At 37.8% G+C, this 16,327-nt stretch overlaps 2 protein-coding genes across 9 annotated transcripts in view; one reads left to right on the top strand and one right to left on the bottom strand.

The window, feature by feature from the left end:
• Positions 1 to 2,707: 2,707 nt before the first annotated feature.
• Positions 2,708 to 16,263, bottom strand: ilrun (inflammation and lipid regulator with UBA-like and NBR1-like domains). Its single transcript, XM_079627199.1, has 5 exons — positions 15,871 to 16,263; positions 14,843 to 14,997; positions 14,022 to 14,219; positions 10,671 to 10,975; positions 2,708 to 3,766 (listed from the first exon to the last, which is right to left on the bottom strand). The coding sequence occupies exons 1-5, from the start codon at positions 16,032 to 16,034 to the stop codon at positions 3,731 to 3,733; spliced, it is 858 nt and encodes a 285-aa protein (XP_079483325.1). The 5' UTR covers positions 16,035 to 16,263; the 3' UTR covers positions 2,708 to 3,730.
• Positions 16,130 to 16,327, top strand: part of anks1ab (ankyrin repeat and sterile alpha motif domain containing 1Ab) — a 32,294-nt gene continuing 32,096 nt past the window's right edge. For 2 of the 8 annotated variants that reach the window (XM_079627185.1, XM_079627184.1), the window contains exon 1: positions 16,214 to 16,285. The gene's annotated coding sequence lies outside the window, so the exon portion shown is untranslated. Of the gene's footprint in view, positions 16,286 to 16,327 lie in introns of all 8 variants that reach the window. The other 6 variants (XM_079627179.1, XM_079627182.1, XM_079627181.1 and 3 more) reach the window with 6 other exon arrangements.

Below are 16,327 nucleotides of genomic sequence, written 5' to 3'. Positions count from 1 at the left end.
TCCCTGAGGAATCGAACCCATGACCTTAGCATTACAAGCGCCAACGCTCTACAGTTTGAGCCACAGGAAAGCCTTTGAACGCCTCTCACGGTTAAAAAACATAGGGCTGGGGAACAAACTCAAGCTCCTCTCACATTTCTCTTTAAAAATTCTCGTTTTAGACTTTTAATTTGTGACCGCCGTTTTGTTTTGCTGTATCCTTTGTGCTTTCGCGGTTCACGTCATGTGTCGGGTCAAAGGTCACTCTTATGCCAGAACTACACTCGGGTAGCCGTTACCGGAAAGCAGTGATTATAGTTTATGAAGTCATAAATATGAATATTGTTCTTACTAAAACACATCACTGTGCTTTAGAAGGACTTTATTAACCACCTGGAGTCACATGGATTACTTTTATGATGGATTGATGCGCTTATTTGAGCTAAAAAATAAAATAAAATAAAAAACAAGATTCACTCCCACTATAAAGCTTGGAAGAACCAGGATATTTTTTATCATAACTCTGTGTTTGTCTGAATAAGAAAGTCATATACACCTAATGGCTCGGGGGTGAGTAAATCATGGGATACTTTTCATTTTTGGGTGTACAAACCCTTTAATTTGAAGAACATTTTCTTTTGTGCAATGGAAAGCTTCCATGAATGTTAAAGATTCTTTATTAAATACAATTTAGTTTTGAGAATGTAAAATAACTAAGAACACTAATATTCATTTGAGGCCAAATTTTGAATAGGCAATGCTGGCCCGGACATTGATGCTTCAAGACAGTCTTTTTGCGGCCAAATCATTTTTGAAGGTTAAAAACAAGCAAGATGTAAAAGGACAATGACTTCTTCTGGGAACTGCATTAACAAAATCACACCGCTCACATAATGCATTCAAAACATGAAGACAGAATCATTTGTTTCAGTGTTAATTTAATCATACAAATGTTCAATTATACATACAGGAAAAGGCTTTTCATATTTTCTCTCTTTCACTGTGCTATCATAGGACTCTATGCAAACTCTCCGCTCAGTCACACACCATGCCACGGTGCAGAAAACCTCAACAGATCTAACAGAAAAAAAAAAAAGAAATCAGAAAAAAAAGACAATAACGCATCAATGAATCAATCACACTTCTCACATGCATAAGCAACACCCAAAAAAAAAAAAAAAAGAGAAAAAGAAAAATCCAGAGTGTAATTATAAACCGGAAGGACGCTTGGGATGAGGAGAACAGCTCAAAGGAAGACGTGACTGATGGAGCGAGGACATCATCCAGTGAGCTGTGTGTGGGCCGAGCACTGGGAGAAACGGCAGCGGTGTTCTGTCCTCACCGCAACATAAACGGTGCAACTTTTTGGAAGGAACTGTTCCCTTTACACACTGCATAGATCGTTTGCAATGTAAAAGTGAAGCCACAGCAATTCAAGAAATTTGGACGCTATGTCAGTATCCGTTAATGGCGAAATCTTCCAGGTGCATAGAAATCGTGTGAAACGGACAAGAATTGCCTGACGTGTTTAATTTAACAGGACACGGTGACACTAATCTCTTTTCCCTTGACATAAAGGTCAGTTTGGACTCGGATTTGCATACGGCTCGAGGACACCGGGGAATTTGTTTACTCTTTTCTTCTTAGTAAACATACCAATTAAGAAAAAAAAAAAAAAAAAAATGATAGGAGACTGTTGTTAACGTTTTATGTTTTATAAATTGCCTAGCCATTGCAGCAAAACAGAAAATGGGGAGTAAAACGGCCTTTCAGAAATATTAAGCAAGATATGAACATCCAAGAAGCTTTCCATCATACCAAACACAGAGGCACGATTTAAACCAAATAAATTCCACAAAAATTCTTTATGCATTAAAATATTATTTGGAACTTTCCAGCTCACAATTTACCATCGCAACATTTAGCAACATCTCAAGAGAATGCAATTTAAGAGAATATTTTTGGTTAAATGCAGGCACTACCAATGGAAATTAATTGGTACCCAAGTAAAAAAAAAAAAAAAAACGTGTATAGGGAAATGCCCTTGCAATGGAAGTAGTGCACTTGCCACATAGACTTCAATTGTAGACAATTGAATAAATGTCAACGCATTTTCAGGTACAAATCGAAATTTCCCGTCAACGGAGCACAACTTGCATTTAACCCAGAATATTCCTTTAAAATTAACTCATTCTCACACTGTCCCTCATTAAAACACCCTCAGCTCATAAAAAAAAAAAAAAAAGAAGAAGCTGCTTAATACCATCGCAGGTCTAGGTGAACGGCAGAAATGTATTTGGGAAAATAAATCAGTGATGTGCTTGTGAACTCTTAGGTCAGTAAACAAGGGAACCAAAGTCACATCTGCTTACTATCATCTCTGATGGATTGTGTCATTATGAGTGGAAACCAACATCAGCACTCAATAACTCCAGAAAAACATCAATGTAAACAAATATGATAACAGCAACAAGATAGTTACTAAGGGCATCTCTGACAACAGCTATGACTTGACCTGTATAGTGGCAGTACAGATGTATACTTCAATATGATGAGACATAATGTGCTCATGTACGCTGTACAGGTTTGCTGGGTTTTTCAGTGAATCCAGAGCAGGTTTCAATAGCAGTTTTGTAATAAACAAACAATTACAAGTGGCTGGCAAAGGACCGTATGAAACCTTTGTTGTTTCTACCAATTACACAATTTAACCTCCAAGGTTAACCTCCTTTTTTTTTCTTTTTTTTTTACTTGAAACTGTCCAGTTTGTAAAGTAAAAGAACATTGATGAAAAAATTATAAAACTACTTGAGAGGCATTACTTCTTCATTCATTTGTTGATGGCTTTTGTGCATGGCTGACACACTCAGTCGCACACATATTCAGATGACTCTCACAAACCTGTCAAGAACAAACCCGTCATATTTCACTGCAAAATCATAAGGAACAAATGAGAATTATACTTTGCTTAAAAAAAAAAAAGCCCTGTTTTTAGCACCATTAAGATTTCCTTCATTATGACATTATTTCCATGGTAATGAATAATTTGATATAAATGCAAATATTTTTGTTATTTAAATTGTAAAGTAGGCTATTTATGCATTGTTGTACATTAATTGGTTGTATTTCAAATTAGGCTAATAAAAAATAAAAAAAAGTGCAATATTTTAATACAATCATTTAAAGGTGAGAACAATGGGAATTACAAAAGAAATCTGAAATATAATTGTCCGTATTTATTGCAGTAATGAGAATTTGGTGGAAAATGTGCTGAATTTTCATGAAAATAATGTCATGAAGCAAAATATCACACGCATCCTAAAAGCAGGCTTTATTTTCTTTAAGCAAAATATAAACGGTATGCTTTTCTATTGAATTCGGGGTGAAAGGACTCATTCATTCATCCACCCGCCCTGCCGCTGTTTCTCTTACGCATTCGTGCACGCACACTTCTGAATTTACTGCTGTAATGTGACAATACAGATCAGAAAAACTGTGTATTTTTCATTATATCTCTTTAGAATTTCTAGCACTCGTCTAAATCTAGCATTCACACATGCGTAACTCAGGTGTTGCTTCAATATTGATTTGGAGCCAAACAGATTTGTCCACACATTTATGTGATGTTGTGATGCATCAGGGGAGAGGGAGGGTCACCAAGTCTTTAGAGTAAATCTGTTCCTCCTCTCACTGAACCCCTGAAAAGGGCAAAAGCAGCAGCTCCGATGAGCTACCGGGTGGTTTCTGTATCTTAAGACTGTCCAAACGGGAAGGGTCCATTAATGCCCTGGGAATAAACAGAAAGAGTGAGATAAAACTCGGTCAAAACAAGATCAATTGTTAATAGATTTTTACATTTGCTAAATAAAACGCAAATGGCAGAGCAAAACTTTAAACCGTGTTTAGAGGCATGTCTTCCATCCCAAATAATGAGCACCGTGGCTCTGGCTCAGGTCCCTCATCCAATGTAAGTCTACTATGGGATTAATAATATTATTAATAATATTACCACATTAGGGCTGTAACAATATGCGATATGAAACCGTAATCGTGACACTCAGATGAGTGGCGACACACCCCTTCCAACTCCCAGAGTTACCCCGTCCAGATCCAAGGCTACCACATCTTTACATTACGACAAGGCCGTGTGTCCACCAAAGCGTTTTTAGCCAGCTGAAGACGCCGAGCTATGTGCGCTTGAGCATTTTGGCAGCGCCGTTTTTTTAAAAGTTGAGACGTTTTGTTGCTATGATACCGAATATTCGTTGGTCGGTGTGGTATTAGTCCCACCCCTCCTCTACTGTGATTGGACGGTTGGGTAAAAAGTGACAGTGATGAGCGCTGCGCTTTACCCAAAGTTGAACATTCTTCAACTCTCGCCGACCTGTAAAAAACACCGAACGCTCAGCGCTTCAGCGTGAAAAAGACGCTCAGCACCTCGTTACGCTCATGGCGTTTTAAAAACGCGGCGCTCCCATTGAAAACAATTGAAAAAACACGCCAGCCACGTGAAAAAAACACTTTGGGCGGCCTTAGTATTATTTGAAGTTAACATTATAAAATACGTAGACCTTCACCACAAAACTAGTTGAGGATAAATTATTTAATTTTAACTGTAACGACCATTCACGCCGCAAGCGTGAGCAGCGTGTGTTAAAGGTCCCATGGCATGAACTATTTTATTATTTTATAATGTTTACTAGGGTGCCTATATAATGTTAGTATGTTTTTTGAGTTCAAAAATTGTCATAATTTAGAAATAAAAGTCATTTTTCCTAGCCTGATTTTAGCCTTTGATTTGAACGCTGTTTGAAGGGGCGTGTCTGCTGTGAGACCTCAGTGTAAACGCCCACTGTGATTGGCTGCTGTGAGACCTCAGTGTAAACGCCCACTGTGATTGGCTACTGTGAGACCTCAGTGTAAACGCCCACTGATTGGCTGACATGTTTGCATATGAAATAGCCAGCTTTACATGTGGAACTCTCTCGAAAACTTTTACTATTAGGCTACAGCTATTATACATTTTTTACTAGCTATCGAGATTAACAAATCGTGAGAAGTTTTTAACGTATTTAGATCTATTCCCTTCACATAAAAGGTTGCAGTGATGAGCATTGAGCAGATGACAGTCTAATGATCGCGTGAATGAAGATCTTATCATTGTAACGCAGTTTCTCCACTCTCACCAATGCAAACATGAGGTAAATCCAGTAAGAGCTTCGTTGTGCAGTATAACAGCGTCGTTGACTTCATAACGAGTTTTGGCAAGTGTCCAGATAAACTCACGCTGTGTGATTGACAGCTTGGTTGGGCGATTGGAAAGGTATTGTTCTGTGATCGCTTGTATATATTTTAATCACAGTTTAAATAAGATTATTTTCATCCTACTAAGAGAAACGATGTGAAATTGATATTTTAGTCACTGGCTTGATTTACTGATGCATAAACAATATTGAACGATTTTGAGAGAAAGATTATCTGTCTGAACTTGAACAATTAATTACACATTAGAAATTCACGTTACCCACTGGTTCTTCAGAGGCTCGGATGAAGGAACTAAAAAAAATACTTTTGTGTTCATTTGTACATCCAAACACTAATTTTCTCATGGGCTCGCCCGTCTGAGCTTTCATTTTCTCAAAAGCGGAGCAGGATTGGTTTACACCTATCAAAATTTCTAGCCACTGGGGGTCCATAGGCAGGCTAGGGGAACTCATATTAATGTTAAAAAACCTCAAAGTGAAATTTTCATGCCATGGGACCTTTAATCAATGAGTGCATTGGGAGCAGGAGCGTCGCGTGAGCAACAGTGAAGCGCGGGTTTCGGCGGCGAGTCTGTTTTTGCTGCGGTGCTCACGCTCAATTAAAGTGAAAGCATGCTTTTGATGGACGAAATAAATATGATTTCACACAAAAAGTGCCCAAAATGCACAGAATAAACATATCTAGTGAGTTTGAACAAAAACTGGAGTAGGCAAACAAAAGAAAATGAAGACTCACAAATATTTATAGAAGATTTACCTGTAGGTTTTTCAAATGTTATTTAATAAGAATCTCTTTTTTTTTCTTTCCTAAATTTGGGAACCTCTCTGATTGGTGGATCTCACGGTGATAAATTGCATTTTAAAGGGGTTATGACATGAAAAATCATATTTGCCTTGATCTTTTGACATATACGAGGTCTTTGAACCATTAAAACATCCTGCAAGAGTAATAGCTTAAAACATCCTTATAAACAAAGCATTTATTTAATCAAGCTCCAAAAACAGATCAGTTTGATATTGTGTGACCTGTGGTGTGTCACGGGCAAATATATTTGTGTATGATGACCGCCTCCGAAGAAAGACGTCTATGAATAATTATACATTATCGCACCATAGGCCCCGCCCACTGCCGTTCAGCCGCTTTAATGGCTGACATCTGCATACACTGGATCAAAAGCCAATAGAAGCCATTATAATCACTGACGCTGTCTACACTGGATACAGATGCGCAGTCAGTTTCTGACATACTTCATGGACTTGAGTCTGTCGACAACATGACAAATAGAAGAGGGAAATAACATTCACTTTGACGAACAGCTTGTTTGCGTCTAGACAGACTTCAGAAGGATCCCAGCGTCAGAAACAAGTGGAGGGTTTATTTTAATGGCATCCCAGATCGTGTCTGAGGATTATGTTTGTTCAAAGCATTTTGTTTGGTCAGGTAGACACTGTGTTGTTATATATGGATATAACACAGTTTTATATGGATAATGTTTTCTATGCAATGACGTTAGCCAATCATAACAGTGTCCATTTACTGACACGCGCCATTAAAAACGGGTCATTTCAGACAGAAGGTCAGAATGAAGGTAGAAAATAGTTTTTCCACTTATGTTTTTCCCCAAACTATTAACAATATAAGTAAACCTTGAGGAACATATTAAAATAAAAAATAAAAAAATCCATATCATAATCCCTTTAAGTAATTAACTCCAAAATAATCAGGTATATTAGCGAGAGATCGCGACGTGACTAATGGAAAGAATATGCGTTTTTGTTTGGTTTGTGATGTATTTGCAATCTGTGTGTTTATTCTTCACAAATAACTTTTGGGTATTGAATTCATCAAGAGCATCATAATTTGGATGTAAAGCCAGGACTTTTTAACACCAAGTATAATTAATTATGGAGTAATGAGAATGGTAAAACGTTTTAAGGGGCATTTAATGCGTATGTGTGTGTCACCTTGCTTAGCCCAGTTATCATTTGCGCATGGAAACAGAGGTGAACAAAGACGTGTTTATATTTGGTTTGTAAAGTATTTGTATTAGTTTGCAAAAGAACGAACGACGTCAGTTCATTTCTCTTCATGGGGAAACAAATAGGCGCATATGGTAAAGGGTTTGTTCAAATAAGATAAGCAATGTAAGAGTTATGACAGTACAACATAAATATTTGACCCTCAGATTGTTGTTAAGGCAAATAGTCTCTATTCTAACCTGAAATCAATACTAGATTTACAACGTTACACTGGGAATATATTTATGCTCTGGGTTGGTTTGGGTGTTAGTAATTTGTGAGATTTCAACTGTGACTTATTTGACTGGTTAATGACTTTTCTGCATCTGCTCACATGCTAGCATGGAACTCCATCTTGTGGCCAAGAGGCAAAGTTTAACCCCCTCAAGGGCCTATTAAACTGCCTCTAGGACTAACATTTACTGACGTCAACCCCACAGCTAACACATCACGGCCCAATCGGGAATGAAAAACTTCATGGGGCTGGGAGATAAAAAGCCATTAAATATTTCTCAGCCTTTTAACATACATATCAATATCAATTGTGACCCTGGATCACAAAACCAGTCTAGAGTCGCACGGGTATATTTGTGGCAATAGCCAACTATACATTGTATGAGTCAAAACTATAGATTTTTCTTTTAGGTCAAAAATAATTCGGATATTAAGTAAAGATCATGTTCCATGAAGATATTTTGTAAATTTCCTACCGTAAATATATAAAACATGTATTTTTGTGAGTGAGTGCAGCACAATCGTGAACATAAATGCACAACTTTAAAGGAGATTTTCTCAATGTTTAGATTTTTTTGCTCCATCAGATTCCAGATTTTCAATAGTTGTATCTCGGCCAAATATTGTCCTATCCTAACAAACCATACATCAATGAAAAGCGTATTTATTCAGCTTTCATATGATGCATACATGAAATGGCGTAAAGGGTGTTTTTTTTGTAAATCAGAGGGAACAAACCAAGCAGATTCAAAAAGAGTGAAAATTAAGTTAAATTAATCAGTGCATGTTTTCCAGTTTTCACTAAATTAACACAGGGAAGATTATTATTAATTAATTTTTATTCATATGCACCAATATAACAAAAATCAATCAAAATGTTTTTAATTTAACATTAAAATTAACGCAATGAACATTTTTGAGTGAATCCGAGTTATAATATTCATTCAAATTAACAGTTTAACACAGACAGTAATCAAATGTATAAAGTCTAACACTATGATTTTAAGAGGCACTATTAAAATAGTTAAAAACCACTGGCAGCAATTAAATCACAAAGTAGCAATTATTGCCCGGCGCTACTTCTACATATGATTTTCTGGGACGGCTGCATTTTGTTGCTTTAAAGACCTTTAGGTGTGTCTGAAAACCATTTCTTTGGTATAGTGCTAATCATCCACACAGGTCACAAGTCAACAGAGAGCCAATCAGCCCTTTCCTGCTATCTGGATGGAAACTTAGTACAGGTTTTTCAAGTATTCCAAGGAAAAACGTACAAGAATATGTTGTTGGTCGGGTCAGGAACTATTCAGTCAATTTCTTAATCAACACTTGTTGAATAAAAACTCAAAAAAGTTCATGCTGTGGCATTATCCACTTAATTGTATAGCTAATAAATTAAATAATGCTATTTATATTGGTGCATATAAAAAAAACTTGATTTTAGGTGTTTTAGTTATTACATGAAACCACAAAAATCACCCTTTCAAGATATTTCAAAGCAACTACCGGTACATAAACAGATTAGAGATACATATTAAATCATCCAAAGGCTGAAACTGTTTTAGCTGTATCTCCCAGCCTCAGTATCACATGTGTGCGGACTGAGGAAAGGTGTAACCAAACACGGTGAATCATCACAAAGTGCTTTTCTTTGGTTAGATGTCACAAAACAGGGCAGGGAACAGAAAGGTGACGCGCTGTTGTTAAGTGACCTTCTGTGTTAAGAGATCATATGGCGGTCAGCACATCGAGAGCTTTCCAGTACAGACTTTTGGCATGAAAGCAAGATTTTGGGAGGGTGTCAAAAAAGACCTGCTGAGCATTTCATCGTGGGTTTCTGAACTCAATCTTGAGCTGGATGCATCTTGACCTTTTAACTTACCTTTGGAAAAAGCTCCTGATTTCATGAACATTTATAGCAGGTTTAGAGAATTGGAGCGTTGAGCATTTACTCATCAAGATAATTAATAGTAGTTGTAATCATTCAAACATAAAACATACACCTACTACAGCTGGGTGATATATTGAACATCCATAATATATCTGCGACGATTTTGTTGCTGATATACACTGCCATTTATAAAGTTTGGGATCGGTTTTTGACTTTTGGGATCGGTTTTGAAGACCGCATTTATTTGATCAAAAATACAGTAAAAACAGAAATATTGTGAAATATTACAATTTAAAACAACTGTTTTCTACCTGAATTTATTTTTAAAATGTAATTTATTCCAGTGATCAAAGCTGAATTTTCAGCATCATTGCTCCAGTTTCCAGTGTCACATGATCCTTCAGAAATCATTCTAATATGCCGCTCAATAAATATTCATGATTATTATCAATGTTGAAAACAGTTGTGCTGCTTCACATATTTGAGAAAACCTATTATTTAAAATGGTAAACATTTGAATGGTAGTGTAAAAATTAGGGCAATTTTTCTAGTTGACTAGTAGTCATTCATTTAAGTGATTAGTCGACCATATTAATAAGCCATAAATCATAATAACAAGCCTTTAATTGCTTATATATTACATAGCCTAATCAGCGCTCAAGCGCACACAGCGCACCGGCAAAATTAATGAGTGTGTCGTGAAAAAAATTAAGGAGACCGTCTAAACATTTTAATAATTTATTTATAATGTTTTCTGTGTTTTTGGCTACAGATATTAAGTCACAATGCTGACTAGCTAGTGGACGCGCCTAGCTGCCTATATGCTCGTTTCATACAGATTACATAATCTCAGAATATTTATTTATTATTTACTTTGTCGATCAAACCTCTAGCGGTTAGTCGTCTATTAGGGGGCAGCCCTAGTAAAAATAATACTTTAATAATTTTAACCAGCAAATAACTGTAAAGATTGTACCATTAGACTAATTTAACAGTCTCTCCTTGGGACTCAGGAGTGCATTAAAGGGGATTTAATTTATTTTCATTGCCATATCAGCAAAGATTAAATTCACAGCAAGAATAAAATATTGAACTTGACATTGTAATAACGGGAGATTATTAATAGCACCCATGTTAAACAATAGGAGTAAAAATGCCATAGCAGTCTGTTTCAATTAATCGGTTCAACAATTATTCGCTCTATATCACCCAGCCGTATTCACACCCCATTATCATGCTGATCTTCATTCAACTCAATGAAAAACTCCAAATGGCAAACATACCTGGCTGTAAGTCACTACTGATAAGTTGTTTTGGAGACCATTTGGTGTAATATTTACAGAGCTGTGATTGAGTCCATTTTGATCTTGCTGAATGGAGTCCAATGGGGCCTCCCAGGGGCCCCCGGGGTCATTTAGATTATCCTCATTGGTGTCCTGCTTGTTCTTCTGTGGTGAGGCGAAAGGGTTGAAGCCTCCCTCCACACTGCGGTGTGGCTGCGTGTTGAACTCCGTCTCGAAGGAGGATAACTGCTGTGTGACGCCCAGCAGGCCTCCCTCTTCCACACTCAATATCACCCAGATCACATCTGCAAAACAAGAGGAATGAAGTGAGCCACGCATTCCTCAAGTCACCAAAGCTGCTCGTAGAAACTCAGAACTTGCCGAACTAACGCTCTGAACGCCATATAACGGGGTGTAGGTGATATGACCAAAATCTTCTTTGACAATACGAGAACATTTATTTCACGACAACGATATGCGCAAGGGATAATCCACGGCTGGCCAGAGTTTCTATTTGTAACATGTTTGCAGCGTTGAGCAATGTAGCCAATCACAGACATATGTGTTGATTTCTTGAACGCAATGGCCAATCAGAAGAATTTAAGATAGAATCCCATCACCGCTCAAAACTGACTTTTTGTTCAGTGCTGGATTCTGCATGCTGGCAAATCCTCTGATTATAACAAACAAAGTGTAGATATTATGAAAGATTCATTGTGTAGTCAGCTTCATTGATAATAACAGAGATGTGTGAGATCGCGATGAACTGATGTCAGCTTTTTAGGAATTATTAAGGGAGCGCACTTTGCGCGCATTCAATCATGGCAAACCATGCACGCAGCCTGCTTGCTTCTATGTTAAATTAACAGTGGTTTGTGAATGTTAATGCTTTAATAACAAATAATTTATCAGGAGCATTTATGCTGATGTGTATGGTGGCGACACATAGGCTAACTTGAAGGTATTTCATGGAGGTACAGAAAATATATATTTTTTTGCGGGCAGGAGAAAGTTGAGAATGTCAGTTATAACGACCCACGTATTAAATAATGGTCGGGTTTAAATCGGGCTCGGGCTCATAATTACAGTTAATGTGTTGGGCCGGGCTTGGACACAACGTGCATGGGCTTGATTTTTTTTTAACTTGTGAACTCATAAAAGTACTTTTACTCAAGTAAATTCCCACCTCTGCATTTTAACAATGTTGTTTTGCACTTCAGTGTTTTACAGTTTGTATAGTGTTTGTTAAAATTCAGTTGTTGTGTTGTTTTGCAGTTTGTAGCACAAATATTTTTAAATATTTGTATAGTTTGTTAATTGGACATTGCAACTGTTATTTTGAAAAGATGGCTATTATAAATTAAAATAGTTATTTAAATGTAATATTTAGCGTTTAATAAATAATTGTTAAACTTAGTACAGAGCCTGTAGTCTATCACATAAACAAGATATGTTTGCTAAACTAAAGAACAAATTGAGCATCGTCGAGAGGTTAAAAGGAATTGGATTGACGGTCGTGCGAGAGACGGGTAAATCAGATAGTGTGCGCGCTTCTCTATCGGCAGTGGGTTAAACCCGCCAATAGCGCGCCAGGTGGATAAGCCAGTTTGTGATTGGTTCCCGCAAATTTGGAAAGAAAGCAGGAGAAATAAATGTACAGGTTTCCAGCTTGATCTGCAGGGCGAAATCAAATCGCCAGGTTTACCCAGTCTATTCTTGCACTTGAATGGTTAAATTGGCAAGACATAAACACCAGTGTTGTTTTTGGCAGCCCTTTTAGTTTTAGTCTTAGTCTTTTTGACGAAAATGCTTTTTAGTTTTAGTCACATTTTAGTCACTTATAAACTTGATAGTTTTAGTCAAGTTTTAGTCGACGAAAACGCAAAAAGGTTTTAGTCAAGTTTTAGTCGACGAAAACACAAAAAGGTTTTAGTCAATTTTAGTTAAAAAAAAAAGAAAGAAAAAAAGTAGTCTTTAATAAATTAATTTAGGTTAAAAAGTATTGGAAATGGGCTTAGGTTTGACAGGTTGCAGCAAGTTGCAATTCATAAAACAACAGTTAACCTTAAAACCTTTGCATAATAAACTAGACTTTCTGAATAATTCGATTGGTTGGGTCCTTACATGCGCTTCGTGAGGCACACTAGCACACACACGCAAGGTCTCTCGCTCCCTTTCTCTGCTGTGCGCGCGCTACACATGCGCGCTCTTGCTCGCTCTATCTAGATTCCGAGAGATTCAGATTTGCGGGCAATTCTGAAATTATCGTACATTATGGGATTTTTTTCATTATTGATCGTACATCGTACAACAACGATTAGAATGCGGCATTGCTGATACTTTTTTTTTTAGCTCAAAACAGACCGATTTCACGCAAAATAGGCAGAAATGACATTGTGAACGTCAGACTTAATCATTTTCGTTCCATCTCGTCTCGTCAACGAAAACTCGAAAACGTCTCGTCATGTTTTAGTCACTTAGAGCCATTTTTAGCTAGTCATCGTAACGTTATCGTCATAAAAAAAGGTGCGTCAACGAAATAATTGCGTTATCGTCATCGTTGACGAAAACAACATTGATAAACACACAGTATGCACAGTGTTTTTATTTTTAGGTGAACTATCCCTTTATTAAATAGTTGTTTCTTTAGCTTAAAGGTCCCGTTTTTCCTGTGTTTTTGAAGCTTTGATCGTGTTTACAGTGTGCAATATAACATGCGTTCATGTTTCGCGTGTAAAAAAACACAGTATTTTTCACAAAAGTTACTGATCTGTATACCGCTGTTTTCACTGTTCTAAAAACAGGCTGATGACTTCCTTGTTCTATGAAGTCCCTCCTTCAGAAATACGTAACGAGTTCTGATTGTGCCAGCGGTTCCTGTGTTGTGATTGGACAGCAGCTTAGCGCACGTTGCCCGGAAAGGTCACGCCTCGTACCGTAACGTGGATGATTTGACTCCGGGATGAAAATAACAGCGTCTCGACGACATGGCGACAAACACACTCTACAAACGCAACTCTTCCTCTTCTCTGTAGGAGCGCAACAAGACCACGCCCCCTTTTTTTGTGTATTCCTGTGTGCGGAGGTTAGTCAAAAAACTGTTCTAGTGACGTCATTAAAGCAGGAAGTGGAGGATGTAGTCCGAACCGGCTGTTCGCTGTAGGCTTTGAAAGGGGACTTCTGTTAAATAAAATACCTCGCTTGGCATTGAACTTTATAATTTTACAGGTATTATTTATGCTCTAACAGCAACATTACACACTAGCTAAAGTTTAAAAAATGGGATCACGAAGAACAGCACCTTTAATGTCATGAAAATGTTGACTGTTACTTTTATCGTTTGCGTCTCACCTCCATAGAATAGTCCAGTGGCTGTGCACATTCTCCACTGGCCTTGGTACATGCCAGGAACGGCTGGACTGCGCATCTGCACGCTCACGTCTGAGATCTCCTGCGGATCCAGAGATCGCACCATCACCATGTTCACATGACCAAACTGATCCCCACCAACATACTTCAGACACACACCCGGGGGCCACGACTCTGCACCTGCAAAGCACAAACACAGGAATGACATTAGACAATCTGAGAGCTTTCTGTCCCTCCACTGACAGCTCCGCAACTACCACTTTCAAGCCCCAGAAAGATAGTGAAGAAGACATCATAAAATTAATCCATGTCACTCCAGTGGTTTAACCTCAATTTTATGAAGCGATGCAAATGTTTTGATTGCACAATAAAACAAACATTTGACCACTTTACAAATTATTAATCTCCAACGTGCGTTCACGAGAGTAGACGTTGTTGCGTGAACGCGCACCGAAAATTAATATTTTATAAATAAAGTGGTAAATTATGCTTTTTTTTGCACAAATGAATGTCTTGCGTGTGTTGGGAAGTACTTAATTTGATAGTTTTCTTTTTTTAGTTCACATCAAAATGAAAAGTCTGTCATTAACCAATATAAAAATGAAATACAGTCAATCATGGTTTATTACAGTGCAAAATGATCATCGAACACATTTCTTATATGTTTTCCCACAAGATTCCACTATGAAGGAATATTAATGTCTGTGCTTGCATCATGCAAATATAACAACATTGGTGTAAGTCTGGGTCATTAAACATTCAGCCTTTTCATATCTACAACCAGAACAAACAAAAAAACTCACCCGTATTCTGTATCCTCCATGTCTTTGTGAACTGTGTGTCAGGAGGAACGGATTCCCCCTCTCCAATCGTCACATCGTCCACAAAAGACATTGACGGCGTGTTGATATTTGGACTCTCAAAGTCATAATATGCACCAATAGCTGCTTGAAGGTTCCTAATAAGACACAAATATAGACAGATCAACATGGGAGATTTAACCACAATTTAACTACCAAGAGCAAAACAACATGTGTATAATATATACAAGATGTATAAAGTGGCCAGAATGTAAAGTCATGTTCAAAACAAAAGAAGGGAGGGTCAAATTAGTGTTGGCCTGTGTGTAAGACCTCAGATGAAAGTACACTCGTGTATTACATAACTCTGAAGTAAACTTAACAATAGCCTTTACATGTCAACAAACACCAAGTTTACGCAACATACAAACACTTAGTGTAACGTTGCTGTCTTTACAAATTAAACCTATTATATCACTGTCGGTTAAGCAAAACGGTATTTTTGAGGAGTCGTGACTGAGCAACATTAAACATTGTCTGTGGCTCAAAACATAGTGAGATCCCTACATAGACAGCATTTTGAAAGCGCGACAGCATTTCAGGTCAGAAAAAAACAAGAATGCTGCTTAGATAGGGGACTCACAAGGATTTGAAACACAACCACTATAGTAGCGAGCTACTAGCACAAACAAGCTAACGTTACATGTTTGACAACTGACATAAATAAAACAAACCACATAATTTAAGAACATGTTTGAGAAAATTAATTTTAAAGAGGACAACTGTCTAAAATATTACTTCTTTAGTTCATATGAGCCGAAATGCTACATTTGTTTTCTTTGTAAACAGTCAATTAGCTATTAGCTTGTTGTCTTTTTTCGCTTCAGCTTTATTTAAACTCTACTGGGCTCATGACAACTGTCCTCGCGGAGCTATTTTTGACACGTATCGCATTTTAAAGCAAGAAATCACAGGGATAAACTCTTAATGTTCAGTTCAGCAGTAGGCCGCAGCCGAGTCCCCGGACTCACCAGTTGGTCATGTCCAGGAAGAAGGCGCAGCCAGCCGGGTTGAGCTGAAAACCCAGCAGCCTCTGAAACTCCGAGATGAGGACATCTTTATCCGTGGTGCCCATGCAGCTGAATTTTTGCATGAGCTCCGGATCCAGGTCTATGTCCATGCCCTCCATGAGCATGCGGCTGTCCCGGGGATAAGTTTTAATTGAGTCCGAGGCCTTCTCCAGTCATAACAAGCGACCCGATAACAAGCAGAGTACGCATGGCTGCGGGCGGGGCGTGACGTCACGTACGACGTAACTATGGTGCGGGGGAACGTCAGCTGTTGCTATTCGACTGCGGCGTGTCGTAATCCGAAGCACACAAACCCTTATATACTATCTATGCACAAACCAGTAGGCCTGTGGTGGTAGTACTATGGTGGCATAAGGTAATACAATACAACTATATTCAATTAAATTTACAATTGTAT

This window comes from Phoxinus phoxinus (genome assembly GCF_949152265.1).
Source record: "Phoxinus phoxinus genome assembly, chromosome: 11".
NCBI lineage: Eukaryota > Metazoa > Chordata > Actinopteri > Cypriniformes > Leuciscidae > Phoxinus > Phoxinus phoxinus.
Note: the sequence above shows the minus strand (reverse complement) of the source record. Positions and strands in the feature narration are given on the sequence as shown.